Below are 16,032 nucleotides of genomic sequence, written 5' to 3'. Positions count from 1 at the left end.
CTGTTTTCCAGGAATTGTGATATATAGCTACTGACAGGCGTGTGGAGCCAAAGTCAACACAGTCCTGAGCTTGAATACAGCAGCAAACTACATGGTTACAGGAGCATTATTTTTATGTATCCTTTCCACACATTTTCCTCTTGATTCAAAAACTGGAATAACTTTACAAATGGAAACTGATTCCTAATCTAATTAATTTTGGTTCTGTGCTGTCTATGAAACATGTTCAGAAAAACTGCAGTGAAACATTCTGAAAAATGTACACAAATGTATGTTCCATAGCTAAAACTTTAAGATGCATCTTCATTTTTTTCCTCCTGCTGCACTCAAAAGAATTGAAATTGATATATATTTGATATGATATTTGATATGAACTGTTGAGGCATGTTATACAACAAAATACTATTTCAAAATGATACTAATATAAAATGTATTATGTTTCAATATTTCACACATTTAAATTTTAATCTTTCATTACAAATGTAATCTTTTACTTTTTTTATTGCTTAAAGCACATCTCTACCTAAACAATGGCTAGATTCACCAAAAAAAAACATATTCTGTCATAATTGTGATATTGTAAATAAAACCGTGAAGCATGTTTTACTAGAAAATACTATTTCAGCCTTCTTCACTCTACTTCAAAATTTCACATTTAATTCAAATGTGTTACTTGCTAATTCTTAATATTGAAATTAGCAGGTTCTGCATAAAAACTGTTTCTGTGTCCTTTTTAGTGTTATAATAAACTAACTTTGAAACATCTTTATTAATTTGTTTTGAGTGTTCCACACATATTTTTCTGTCAGCCTATAATCAAGATTTTAAGTGGAACGGAGGAGCAATTATCAGAAGTCATCACTAAGGTTATTTGGCTATAATTTCCCAGGCATCTGTTGATCTCTGGGTGTTGTGTTACAGAGAGGTGAAATAGTTGGGCTGAAACTGGAGAGCAGGCCAGGTGTAATGTTTTTTAAAGAGAAGCAGGGGTCCAGCTTTATACATAATGTAGTTGTATATTCTTCCTCAGACAGATAGTAACGGCAGTAGTTTCCTCTTGGAACACTTTCAAAAGATGGCGTCACTGAAAAAAATCACTATTACAGACCCTAAAACCTTCCCCTCAGTCTATGACGAACTCAATGTTTAATTTGTTAACGGCTAAAAGTAGAGCCTGTGCACTATTAAAAAATCTTTGGCACACCTGATTGTCTCCATAAATATTTGGATACTTTCACATGTGGTTGGAATATGTAGGGAATAAGAACAGGGAGAAATTGTTCTGTAGTCAGGAAATGTCCGGCTGTATAATGAAAAAAAGTCATGCTAGTTTACAGTACCGTTCACTCAGCAGTGAGTAAGTGATTGTGTGCTTGTCTATGTCTTTAATTACTGCTGAAAAACACAGTAAACACCGGTACTACCGCTTTAAATTGCATGTCATTTTGCTTTTTGGTGAATGATTTAGTGACTGCTATACTTGAATACTGGGAAAATGGCAGACTTAAGGTAAGGTAAGATTTAAGTACTTAGTAATATAGAATGATACTAATACAGAATATTTCACGCATTTACATTTTAATATTTCATATGCATTTATAAGATTTAAAGGGATAGTTCACCAAAAAAAATATTTTCTGTCATCATTAATTCACCCCAATGTATTCTAAACTGTATGACTTTCTTTTGTGTGGAACACAAAAGAAGTTAAACAGAATTTGTGCTGATTTTTTCTATGTAATGACAGTGAATAGTGAAGGCACACAAAAATCATCATAAAAGCATATTTGCTATGTTCCAAGTCTTCTGAAACCATATGATAGCTGTGTAAAGAACATCAAGGAGGGAATTTTAGGGAATGGTCACCGTTCACTTTCACTGTATTGAAAAGAGCCTTGCACACATGTTGCCTTGCAGCTTCCGCTATAAATAACAGAAGAAAGAAAGTTTATAGATTTTAAAAGACTTTAACAAATTTTAACAGATTTTAAAAGACAGGGTATGCGGATAAAGGGATGTAAATATCTGCTCCTAGGCTTTGGAATGATCTTCCTCTGTCTGTAAAATCTTCTCCTACACTTCCTGTATTTCAGAGTGCGCTTAAAACTCATTTGTTTACATTAGCATTTGAAAATGTTTTGTAATTTGTTCTGTTGTTGTTGTTGTTGTTATGGTATATGTTTATGATGTTTTATGCTTGTTTTTATTCTTATATTTTTATTTAATCTTCCTGTACAGCACTTTGGTCTCCACATTGTGGTCTTGAAAGTGCTTTATAAATAAAGTTGAAGTTGAAGTTGAAGTTGAATATAAAGTAAATGTTCACGTTTAATTTTTTTTTTTTATAAAACTACTATAACTTTAAATAAGCAACTATCATTGTTTATTTATTATTTCAGTTCTCGTTAATATTAGTTATTTATGTGCTGCCTAATGATGTACATTGTAGATTATGTAAGGCTTTGAAAGAAGTCTCTTATGCTCACCAAGGCTTCATTTATTTGATCAGAAATACAGTAACAATTTTAAAATATTATTACAAAGCAAAATAACTATTTTCTATTGTAATATATTTTAAAATGTAATTTATTTCTGTGACAGCAGCACTGAATATTCAGCCTTCAGTGTCGTAAGATCCATTAGAAATCATTCTGGTTTGATGCCTAAAAAAGATTTCTTATTATGTTGAAAACAGTTGTGACTTATGTAAAAAACATACTTTTTTGCAACAAATTAAAAGTCTTTACTGTCACTTTTGGTCAATTTATGTATTCTTACTAAACAAACTTGGTATAATTCCCAATGTATGACACTACTAAAAAGAACATTTTTAAGTGGCCATGTTTATTTACCACTTGTTTACCAATCAACTATGCATTAGAATAATATATACTGTACGTTTGAAGTCCAAATCTGGCGACCGCATGTTTTACATTTTCCAGAGAGCTCTAAATCATTTACCCTTTGAGCGATACACATGTTTGAGGTCCCTCCTGACACATCCTCAAATATATCAAACCAGTTTCCTTTGGAATTATTGAATTATTTTCCAGTTTTTCAACACTAGTATTGAGATGATACCCGCAAAGGAAACGCAGCTTTCATCCATCACTCATTTTTCACCAACGGCCCTCTCTCTCCGTTTATTTGAAAAGAGGATCTGTTTACACTGATAAATGTGTTTGGCCACCGGTGTTGTGTACAAGAATGCAGCAGAAATGTGGCATGGCGTGAAGCAGACTTATGGCTTTCACCATGCTTTTTATGAGGCAGAGGCTCAGCAAGAGTTTGTGCATTAAGGAAATGGGGGCATATTTCAATAAAGACTACGTGAGTGGTCCACTGAATAAAAAATAGGGGGGAAAAGGGAGAAGGAAAAATGTTGATTTCTATGCTGGAGGTTTATGATGATTACAATTACTTAGCAATAACCTGTAAGTATAAAAACATAAATAAAATTTATAAGCAGACTACACATTAGACAAACTCAGAGGTGTAAAATGTTTTTACAACCCATCTCTCTTCTGTTGAGAGTTAAACTTATTACAGTATGTTTGATTTAAAGTCTACTATAGAAGCACAGAGACTTGAGGCTACAAAGACAAAGCCACAAGGAAATCTATAAAGAAAATTAAATCTCTATACTTAAACATATTTAGAAGGAATGCCTCTGGGTTTTATTAGGCTGGTTTTAAAGGTCACCCCACCATAAGAAAACTAAGAGGGAAAAAATACCTTTAAATCAAAGCCATAAGGTCTCAACTCTGCAAATAAACCTTCCATCAACTCACATACGTGTGAGACACAGATCCAATATTCTATATCACACTGTCAACAGTAGACTTAGGGTTATGTTATACATTCATCTTTCTGTCTGTTTCCAAAGCAGGGATCATAATAAACCGTAAGGAATGAAGGCTTCTCATAGCAGCGGTAGGAAGCTAAGAGGAACCGATTGGGATGTGTTGCAATTTTGTCGCGCAATTCTCTGTTCACTGAACTGAGACACAGTTAACATTAATGATGGGAGAAAATGTGATCCTACTAATAACGATTTGGTCTTCATAAAGCTGACTGATGGTCTTAATAGCACAAACAGACTTAAGTAAGATTGTTGTTGTAACTCAAAGCAGGAATATGTATGGCAATAAACATATCAGCATGCAGGTGACCTTTAAGTTCAGCACAAAAGACATTCTTCACATTCGTGCCATCTGACTGAATCAGACCTCTGTGATGCTGACGTATTTTAAACCCATGGCAGGACTCTTTGGGACAACATGTTCCTAACCTGAAAAATATGAAAGAGCTTCAAGTCACAAGATTTTTTAAAGGGGACCTATTATGCAAAAATCACTTTTATAAGGTGTTTGAACAGTTGTGTGGCCGCAGTGTGTGAAAACAACCAGCCTATAATGTTAAAAATCCACCAACTCATTTTTTAATAAAACCAATATCATGAACAGTCTCTCCAAACCAGCTGTTTCTCCCTCTGTGCACGTCACTGAGGGGGAAAAGTCCCGCCCATTTGTGACACTCTCTGCCCTATTAGCATAAGCAATGCCCTGAGTGAGAAGCTGCCATTACTGGAGATATATACACTGTCAGCACCAAAGAGGCTTTACGAGTGTTGTGTTTTGGGATGCCATAATGAACATAAGAGTATCCATAATCTCCCCTCATCTGAGCCCAGGACACTGTGGTTAAATTTCATTTTCAAGGCAATATCCCAGAAAAAAATTGGTAAAGTCCCCTAAATGTTTAGGAATCAATACCAATGCTTCGTGCATGAAGATCAGCTCCAGACAAAAGTATCACGCATTTGTTTTCCAAATTGTCTTTCTGAAAGAGCTTCTTGGCACTCTGAAAGGCTAATTGCTAAAGCTATAAATTGTCTCTTGTGTGTTTTCACTGATGCTGCCTTCACATGCTGCTAGAATGATGGTGAATAGGAATGTGGTAACTTAGTTAGAATTAGCATATGAAAGCAGTGTGAGTCGATCGCTTGAAGTTGTCGAGCTCATAATCAAAAGTGGAACTTATAAAGTTTGTGATAGCATGAGACCAGCTATGTTGTTATTTTTATCCCGCAGTGCTCCCATCTGTGTAATTCATAAATGCAAATGTATTATGCACAGTATAATCAGAAGACTGACTTTGAAACGGAGTAGTTTTCTGTAAAGATAGCATGCTTGTACTAATACGGGAATGTTTATTTGTAAAGGCTAGCACTGCTAATGCTGAGCTCCGCTCTCTTCTCCGGGAGCACCAGCTCACTCGCATTTAAAGCAACATATTCAAAAGATATTTATAAAGGTATGAGGGTGAGTAAATGATGACAGAATTTGTATTTTTTGGGTGAACTAAGTTTTGTAGAGAAGTCTGTTTTTCAGTCTTGGACTTTCATTACATCTATTTCTAGACAATTTCACCAAGAATCACATCATTTTCAATACTTTGTTTTGTTTATAGAAAACAAAACACCAACTTATTACCAAAGGCCACCAAAACATCATTCTACAGTATCCCACAGGCACAAAAAGAGCTCACCTCCCTCCCAGAGAGCAAAGCATGTCTTTTCTCACCTGTTTCTCATTGGCCACCGAGGTTCTTTCCTCCTCAGATATGTGATCTAGACACTTGACTTGAAGCATGCTGTTTCAACCCGCACTGCATGGCCCAAAAAAAATACATTCTTTCTTTATAGATATATAGCAGAGGTCGAAGCTCTGGAAGAAATGTCCCATATGGCGTTGGAAGCTGACAATGTTTGTGAATCGCTCGGTTTTTCTTTATTTTATGCGTTCCAGACAGACATTTGAACCTTTCTGCAGGTTGCACAGTTACGTCAGTAGGTGGAAACAGGTTACAAGTTTTTGAATGAATTATTGAATCATTCAGTGAATCGATCTGTACACTGCCTGCATCCCAATGTGCATACTATCCATCCTAAATTCTATGTGATACGTAGTAATTTTCAATACTACTTAGGGCAGATAGGGTGGATAGTATGCACATTGGGACGCAGGGACTGATTCATTCAGAAAGCAAACAAATGAATGAGTCATTGAATCGTTTACTCAAACGATTCGTTAGAAAACACTGATTGATCCAGGAATGAAATGCCATTAACGTTTGTTACTGTGTGTGTTGCAAGGAGAGAATGATTATGCTTTGATTTCATCTGGGATTATATTTGTTGGCGGAGCAAAAATAAACAATGTAACTGGGAATATTGTGTCTAAAATGTCAATTATTTAACATCAGGGGGGTTTTCTCAGCTATTGGTCAAAGATACAAATAAGAAACATAAGTTGGTTATTGTGCAGGAAATATCAAATGGTGCTAATGAAAACGTTTTTTTTGCTAATAGGTAGGCTAGTTCATTTGGAAACAGGGAAGAGTGTGATATGATGAAGAGCTGTCCTATCGCATCTCAAGATCAAAACACTGAGATCTGAATTTAGTTATAATAATTACAGTGCACCACATCACATGACCTACCATTTCCACTGACATTTATTTATCCTGTAACTATCTAACCTGGCCTTTTATCTGCTTACCTAACAGACAATTATGACAGCATTATCAGCTTCAGATCGCAGGCCCTCCCTATAAATTTAATTTAGAAGCGAGCAACACAACTAAATGTCTACACGGCCTCCTCCAGTTTACCTCTGTCATAAATGTTCTTTAAATAAACCTCTCTAAGACACTAAGGGATTCTTGTTTGTCACTGCCTGTCAAAATTGTTGATATGAGTAGGTCAAGTTTATAAGCTCAAAGAGGTATTGCCAAACCTATATTGTCAAGCCTATGAGCCCTATGTAATGTCAGCACACTATACACCATTGACTTATTTTCAAAACATAAATCTAAACAAAAAGACAAAAAAAATAGTGATAAGCAGACTGTATCAACAGTTCAAGTTTAAGTTTCTTGCTTTTACATTAATAAATGATCTCTTACTATAACTGAAAGTTCTTTTGACAAACACTGTTGCCAGAGGACTGATATCATACAAGATCATGTGTGAAATGTTTCCAGAAGTCTAATCAAATGAACTAAAGTATTTCTCCAGCCACATTCTCCATGCTAAATTAGATATCCCCTACCCACCCACTCAGGTGGGTGCAGAAATACAACACTTCAGCTGTCCAGAACACTACACATCCACATAGTTTAGATGTACTGTTGAAAATAATGCACCATGGCATGAGGAAATCAGTCAAGCAATCTCGCCTCTAATGGCAGCCCTCCCCAAACGTCTACAGATTAAATTTACCATCTTAGTTAAATGGTTAAAACAGGTCAGAAACACATGCTGACTTGCGCATGTGAGGCTTTTTCTCTCTGCAGGCCATTCTCAATTACCTGACTCAATAAAAGAAGTTTACAGACTCTGCTCTACCGTATTTTGTTGGGTTACTCCACTCCACTGAGTGGAAAAGGGTAGTGGGTGCCCTGAGAGCACACTTCCTGTTAACCTTGGTGGTCTCTTTGAATGTATTCACAGATGGTCATGCAAAAAACTCTGAAGAGGCCTAATATCCCAGTTATTTCATATTTTATTTTGAATCCAATTCGTCATAAACGTCCTTATGCTGTGTTTGATGGGATTAACAGTTAAGTTTGGAAAGGATGATCGCTCTGATTGTGATGGTTGGCCATGCGAGGTTCATTCCCTCTGATGTCTCTATTTCTTAATCTAATGTCAAAACCAGACACGCGTCGGGGGACAAAACATTAATAAAATACTTGTCGCACTTCTGTGCTGAAATTAGAGGTTTCAGAACATTTAATAAAAATCACACTGCTGGGAGTCGTTTTATGAGCCCTTGTTTGTTTACTGAAATTGTCGATCATCTTAAATAGGACTTCAGGATGGATGTTCTCTCTTTTTTTATACATCAGCTTCAGCATCTGTTGAACAGAAGGACTGGAGTGTAAAATGAAGATAAAAACATGTACTGACCCATGGAGAGACAGAGGAAGAACAGGGGCTTCCGACAAAATATAGACTCGTTCGGTGAGGGTAGTCATCGGTCCCCAGCTATTTGATTGACACGGTCCTGAGGGAGCAATGCAGAACATTCCAAAATTCAAGAAGGCCTTGACCTCAAGTCCAAAAAGGACTTTGCCTCATAGCTGGAAGGCTGCCTGAAACAGTAATAAGCACAATGGAAATGTTAGAGAAACTGCACTGACTTTTCAAAACTTTTGTTTGCCTAATGTTAATGGTTTCCCACTTTTTAACCAATATTTTGCATAATAGAACAGCGGAGCGGTTCTAAATGATATGCTGTTTGAAAACTTTTAAAAATTTAAAATAAACAATTAGAGCCACTGCCCCAGAACGCTAGATTGTGGAAAGCAAACAATCTTGAGGTTACGTATGCAAATTATATGGAGCTTATAATATGACAAAACTATTTGAATTTGAATTGTGTTAATTTGAATTATTGACAAGTGTCATTTAACAAAACTGAATATTATGTGGCACTTAACATAGTTCTGAATTTGATTTTTTTTAAACTTGAATAATGAACATTTGAAATTTAACACAATTGATTTTTTTATGGCAGTTTTTTAATAGACATGTATTTTCAAACAGCAGATTTTTTGTTCTGAATTCTTTGACTGCAAATATCCAGTTTTAAAAAACACAGCTTCAAGTTTTCAAGATGAAGAAGAAATTCGGAACATTAAATTCAATATTTTAAATTCAAAGCGGGCAGAAATTCAGATCTAAAGAAAGTAGGTCAGAAGTCATCCACAGGGAAGAGTAGATGATCTCAGGAAAGTCGAACGAAGCATTTACTGGACCATTTCTCAAACGAGGATAAATCCCGGGAGGGGGATATATTATATTCACTTAGGCTAGTTTTGTCATGGCCACAACATATTAACTCGTGGGAGTGTGATAATATGTCGTGGCCACGAGATGATTTTGTCGAGGTAATCCTGGAATCGCTTTCTCTCGTAGTGGAAGTGTTTTGTGCGGTCTCGGGGCAGACATGGCCATAGTTCAGGCCTTAAAGGGCATATTGCAGGTTAGAGACTCCAGTGTGTCGATGTATAGAAAAATACTGTAGGAACTAGATTTTCTTTAAAAATATACTTTAAAATACGCTATTAAGGCTTCTGGAGTCGTTTTTGTGAGAGAATTTTACTTCCGCATCTGAAACGTGCCAAAACCGGACGTGATGCATCAAAAGGGAGAGCTGTCCATTTAAACCACAGGAAAACAATGGATCGCAATGACAGTTCGGACGCTGAGGAAATTTGAAATGTGTATTTACACTCGTATGACGGACCACAGATAAAATGATGAGCCTGCTATGCAACCAAGAGAGCAGGACAGGCCAGGATTAGACAGAACAACGGTCAGAGAAGACAAATTGAGTTGATGTGAGGAGAACAGGGCAGGTGTTTGGTGCAGGGTTGCCAGGTCCCAGAAATATTTCCAGCCCAATGACAACTCAACATCCGCCCAAATGGAATGAAAACTAGCCCAAATTTTCAGTGTCCAATCAGATTAGACAACGGCTGGATTCTGAATTAATTAGTGCTGTGCATTTCGTTCGATGTAAACTAATGCCTTTTTTCGAAATTTCTTCCACAACACTTCCTAAGTGGTCAACAGTGTAAGTGCTTGAGTGACAAGCAACATGGGCAGCCAGCTTCAACTCTGCCTCTTTCACAGGTGCATTATTTCTTAGAAAGGAACTGCCTGTGTCAAATAATGTTCTGGCATTTGAGAAAGGAGCCGCATTTTTTTTATGTTTTTCAGTCGCAGCATGAGCTACCAGATCACCGTGGTGGAGAGCTCTTACTTCACATTTGCAATATTTGCAGGACGCTTTTCTATCATCATTTGGAACACTTCGAATCCACTCCTTTAATCCTTTCTCTGTCTCCCATTCTTTGCGATACTTCTTTCCATACTTTCCCCATTTACCTGACATTTTAGAATGCTGCTTGTTCATCCACAGACAACCGAACCGACGCTTCTGACTACAACGCTCTCATGGAGTGACGTGATGATGATGCTTGATTTGTGATGTCAAAAGCACATGTGGCGCGCGCGCCTACTCGCGTCTCGCGAGCAGCAGCGTTTGTTGCCAAGTATTCATTCCCGGGGATCAACACCCACTAATAAAAGGTTCCCTTTTATCTTTGTCCGCAATTATTTTATTTTATTTATTTTTTTGCGGCCGCGGTACATTATAAATGTAGCCCAAAAAACCGCAACCCGCAACTCCGTATTTTTTCCCGCAACTCCTTTTCTAAAATAGCCCAATTGTGCGGGAAAACCGCTACCCTAGCAACCATGGTTTGGTGAGAGATCATTGTTAGCTTACAGATATACACATTAGCTAATGTAATCAGGCAATAGCAATGCTAGCATTGATACTACCAGTAATAGAAACTAATAAGCGTTGATGTCACACTCGTTAATATCCGACACTAACGTTACGTGATCACCGCAGGAGAGATAGATAAACACGTTTTTGATTCATAGGTGCTTGTGTGGGAAATGCGAGGAAAGCATAGACCTCTCCAGGCCAGCAGACACATGTTTTAGGGCAGAAATCATTTATTACTGTAAGCTAAATACTTGTATACATGTATAAATACATAGTTAAAGATTTTAATATTAAAACAGTCTGAATAATTTTGATTCTCAATTACAAGTTAACTCTATTTAGGTCATGACAACCTATAAGTAACACTTTTTTATGCCGTTGGTATAACACGATCAATAATGACAGCATACAGACAAGTTGTCCGCTGGGCCTATGGTGCATGTGTTGTGTCAGCCATTAGAAGATAGTTTACAGAGGAAAGAGGACTTTATAAAGGTTTTGAATGGCCCCATTTTGTTGACAATCAATAAAAAATAAAATCACAATCAAGCAGATCTGCATTTATGATTAATTCAATTCAGTTTTATTTATACAGCAGTGCTTCTCAAAGTCCGGACTCCGGTCCGGATCCGGACCCGGAGGGAATTCAATCCGGACCCGCTTCTATTTCATATTTCAAGAACACTAATTATATTTAAAGGTCCAAATCTGAATTTTCATCAGTGTCAAAGGTCCGGAACAATTGGTTATTACAAAACGTGTTTTTAATAACATACATAACATATAACAAATAAACACTCATTTAAAAAAAAAAGGTTCCCTTTGCATTCAAAATACTTTAATAACAAGTGCAAAAGTGGCAAAACAATTAATTTAAGTGTCAGCAGTAGAAGTCGACCTATAATGTTTTTTCTCTGGCCAATGCCGATATTTAGAAATCAGGGCAGCCTATGGCCGATATATGATGCTGATTTTTTTGGGCCGATTTTCTCTTTATATCAAAAGAGAGTTTGCGTAAATGGTTATTGCAGGGCACAAGATAGTAATAGTAGTAGTAGTAGCCTAATTCATAGTAATAATACATGGCTCAAAACTTAAGCACCTTCTCAAAACAGTTCTGAAGCATGCTTTTTTGTTTATGTTTGCTGACAGACACCAGTGTTTCCCGCAGACTAGCAAATGCAAGTTGATTCTCTGCCAGCAGGAGGCGCTGTTGGAGCGTGATATATAGCTGTTTCCCCGGTAACGACTGTAATCAAATAAGCGCTACTTTATCAGCCATTACAGGAAAGACCAAATGAAAATTGACATCAAAGCTTTTCTGAAGAAAACGGACGGTTCTTTTAAAAGATACATTCATATAAAAACACCCGCGCAGCATTTTATTTTTGAAACTGCAGTGCTCAGTTTATTCAACGAAATAAGCCTTTTGGAAAATCTATTTGTAGCGGTCAGTTTTGATATTGTGACAAGCCGCCACAAATAAATGTATACACTGGGCACTGCTATAAGACAAATTTCCATAATATAAGTGATAGCAAAACAAAACAAAAAAATTAAAATATTAGCGGTGAAATGTCGCCCGATTATGTCAAACGTCATACGCTCACTGGATGTCATGATGACAACAAATGTCATGAAGGAAAAGTTTCAATATCTCGCCTGCAATTTCGGACCTTCTCCAAAAGACATAAAAAAATAAGAATAAATAAACAAATTATTTACAAGTTTAACGTGCGTTTATCAAAGTAGGAAATATAATTAGTGTTCTTGAAATATGAAATAGAAGCGGGTCCGGATTGAATTCCCTCCGGGTCCGGATCCGGACCGGAGTCCGGACTTTGAGAAGCACTGGTCTATGGTAAATATGCGCTAGATGAACATCTTTGATCATTGCGCCTCGCAGCTTCTCCATTCATCAGGGCTGCAACTGAGCTACTGGATACTATTATGCGCATCTCGTGTTTATAAGAGCAAAAAATTCTGATTGGCTTGTAATGTTAGTTTGATTGATAGTGAAAGCTGTTCTTATACCATTGGTAGGCGAACTCATGGACTCGAAAGTGATATCAACAAGTTTTTTTTAAATGTAGGATTTTTATATTTTTTTCCCGCAGCCAAACGCAGCAGCGGCACGCCGGAGATCCGGCACGGTGCCAGAGAACTTTAAGCCCTGAACTATGGCCATGTCTGCCCTGAGACCCACAAAACACTTCCACTACTAGAGAAAGCGGCAGCCGCGTGGCGATTCCAGGATTACCTCGACAAAATGATCTCGTGGCCACGACATATTATCACACTCCCACGAGTTAATATGTTGTGGCCATGACAAAACTAGCCTAACATCCCCTCCCTGTCGCAGTAAAGGCTTCGTTCGACTTTCCTGAGATAATCTACTCTTCCCTGTGGATGACTTCTGACCTACTTTCTTTAGATCTGAATTTCTGCCCGCTTTGAATTTAAAATATTGAATTTAATGTTCCGAATTTCTTCTTCATCTTGAAAACTTGAAGCTGTATTTTTTAAAACTGGATATTTGCAGTCAAAGAATTCAGAACAAAAAAATCTGCTGTTTGAAAATACATGTCTATTAAAAAACTGCCATAAAAAAATCAATTGTGTTAAATTTCAAATGTTCATTATTCAAGTAAAAAAAAAATCAAATTCAGAACTATGTTAAGTGCCACATAATATTCAGTTTTGTTAAATGACACTTGTCAATAATTCAAATGAACACAATTCAAATTCAAATAGTTTTGTCATATTATAAGCTCCATAAAATCACCTGTTACCACATATGGTAAAGAGCTCAGAACATGCATCTCCACGTGTCTGGAACATTTGAATTTCTTCAAGTGAAATCTGTGGGAAGTTTTTGAAAGATGCTGCCTTCAAGTGCACCTGGGGAAATCCGAGTTGGGCACTCATTATAAAGCCATGTCACGCATTGAAGTCAGAAGTAGCCTAAACAAAACAAATTATTTATTTGACACATAAATATTGACAAATACCAACATCTGAATTCAAAATGCTGAAAAATATTCATATATAAATATTCTTATTTATACATGGTTTCAAAACTAAATGTTTGTGTTACACAGAGCAAACCATGAAAGTTGAGTACTTGTCTATCAGCTGTATCATCACAGCTTTAAAATGACTGAGGCTCTGCATATCAAATGAAAACAACTTGCTAAATTGTACATTATAATTCACTACAGACATGCTTCCTACTCTTTTACAAGTGTTTCCGTAATGTTTAATTGTCATGCCCTATTCCAACTCGATAAGTCATGTCTTTCCCACTTGTAAATACGACTTTGCTCAGTCATTCATTTGATTGTAACTTGTAATTACAATATTTCCAACTCTACATGAAGGGCATAAGAGAACTGACCAAAATAACAGACGTAGTAATATATAGATGCTGAACCATGTTTAGCACAAGCAGACTAAATCATTTTGCAAACGTTCGTCCATTTCACTTTCTCTGAGCTCATATAAAAACTGAAGTACCCACAAATACTACACTGCCAGCTTCTTTTCTGCAGTGTGTTCAAATGCTGACTTTGCAAGGCTTAATATAGTGACGTCAGAACGAACAGCCCACACAAGTAGCTCATGAAAATCAAACAGGACACGGTAAAAGTGAAACTGATTTGAGCTCTTTGTGATTTTGTTTAAATGGACCAGAGGTGATGCTAAAGAATACACACTTTTGCATGTGCAACGCTTCATTAATCTCTTTTCTATAAATTAAATATGAGAGCATAAAAACTATTTTGGCACTTCACACAAGAATACTTTCTGAACAGGTTAAAAACATTAAAGAGCAATTTTAGCTTACAAAATGTCAACCTCGAACTCATTTGGTTTCACATCATGCAAGGTTCAGTTTTGTTTTGCACTTTAACGCCCCAGTGGGAATCAACCTGGAATTTCTGAATATGAATTCACTGGAAGTGAAGCCCTTCACAACACTAGGTTTAATTTTTTTTATTTGTTAAAGAACAAAGCACAGACCGAATCTGCTTTGTTTTTGAAAAGGACTGATATCATTTAAAAGCAACTAGTGGGGTTTCAAGTGGCCTGCGAACGGCAGGGAATTTACTAAATATTTTTGAAGCCTACGCTTCAGAAGATCAGAGTTGTAGATATTAGATTCAGCTTCAGAAGAGCAGCACATGCATGACACAGAATGGCATTCTGCTTTATCTTGGTAAGCTTAAAATAGACAGAACTGTGCTGATAATTTTCTAGATCAACAGCATTAATGCACAGATATTTGCAAAGCATGTCCTAAATTAGAATCATTTGCACAATGTTTTATATATGTGGAGTTCTTCAAAGTGTATTTTTCATATATATGGAGTTCTTCAAAGAGTATTTTTCATATATATGGAGTTCTTCAAAGAGTATTTTTCATATATATGGAGTTCTTCAAAGAGTATTTTTCGTGTAAAGACGATTATGGTAAATTTAGTAATCGGTGGGGCCTTTGAAACTGCACTCCCAAAGAAACTAATGCAAATATTCTAGGATTTTTGCTCACTGGTCACTAAAGTTGCCAGATACTTCTGAGTAAACATCCAAAATATGGCTCATGAATTAAACATCGCCACATGGCATCTTTTCCAGCAAGTTGTCAAACGCTCTTCCTAAGATTGTCTGCGTGTACTGCGGTGGTTTTTGAAGTAATGTCACACAAAAAAAATATTAACAAATGGAAAAATATGGGTATCACTGTAAAAAATGGAACGGGCTATTTACTTTAAAAAATTATGGTAACTATTACATTTAATATTTTTTAGTAGTTTTTATTTTTTGATGGAATCTACCTGAAAAAATCATGTAAAATCTCCTAAATTAATTAATCTACGATACAACACAATTAATATAATTAGTGAAATGTACTCATTTATTTTAAGTTGATTCTCAAAATTCTGTGATTTTGAGTGAGGCCTGTTTGCATTCGGCCTCTAAAGACTGTATACAGCCAAACAGCTCAAGTAGGAAAATACTTGAGAAATACTGGAAAGTACTGCACTAGCACTAGCCAAGCTACTGCTCACTGAACAAGGCTTTATGTCTTAGAGGTGTAGTATCCATAACCATAAACTCTACTCTTCTGCACAATGGTAACTATTGCACTGTGCAATGAAAACTTCAATGTAACAGAAACTCTTTCAAATGTCAAACATAACTGAACATTAAACATTAATAGATGTTTCCCTTCACTCAAAAACACATAAAATAGCATTTAATTTTCAAATTTACTCTCCATCCAGCTATATGCAAACTATGCTGGAACTAACAATCACCTCTAAAATAAACCTGCAAAATTGAGCTAATTCTCTTAAAATAAATAGCCTTCTTTCCTTAATTTTTTTAGTTTAATCAGTTCCTCAATTCAAGCCTCAAAACTGCTGAAGTTTCCTTTAAAAAAATGAGGAAAACACATCTCTTGGTTTTATTAGTAAAAAGGCCTCAATATTTTCTATACAACACTGAATCACAATTTCTTTAATGAAATATACACAGTATTTTTAAGTATCACTTTAATTTTTTTTATGAAAATTACAAGACCCATGACTATTTTTTTTACAGTGTAGAGCCTTCAACAACTTTAGTTGCTTACATGAGTTAAAATTAGTTATGTTCG

At 36.2% G+C, this 16,032-nt stretch overlaps 1 protein-coding gene across 4 annotated transcripts in view; it reads right to left on the bottom strand.

The window, feature by feature from the left end:
* The window catches only part of LOC306846158 (tenascin-N-like), a 64,264-nt gene that overhangs the window by 28,246 nt on the left and 19,986 nt on the right, over positions 1-16,032 (bottom strand). For 2 of the 4 annotated variants that reach the window (XM_079379293.1, XM_079379295.1), the window contains exons 1-2: positions 9,962-10,132; positions 7,976-8,160 (exon numbers count right to left, since the gene is read on the bottom strand). The exons of the other annotated variants lie outside the window; for them this stretch is intronic. In XM_079379293.1, the coding sequence (XP_079235419.1) occupies positions 7,976-7,979 (4 nt within the window). In that variant the 5' untranslated portion in view covers positions 7,980-8,160; positions 9,962-10,132. Of the gene's footprint in view, positions 1-7,975; positions 8,161-9,961; positions 10,133-16,032 lie in introns of those variants that run through there. 4 annotated transcript variants of the gene reach the window in all.

The sequence above is a fragment of the Barbus barbus genome, assembly GCF_936440315.1.
Source record: "Barbus barbus genome assembly, chromosome: 26".
Lineage (NCBI taxonomy): Eukaryota > Metazoa > Chordata > Actinopteri > Cypriniformes > Cyprinidae > Barbus > Barbus barbus.
The sequence above is the reverse complement of the archived record's forward strand: the minus strand, read 5'-3'. Positions and strand labels throughout refer to the sequence as shown.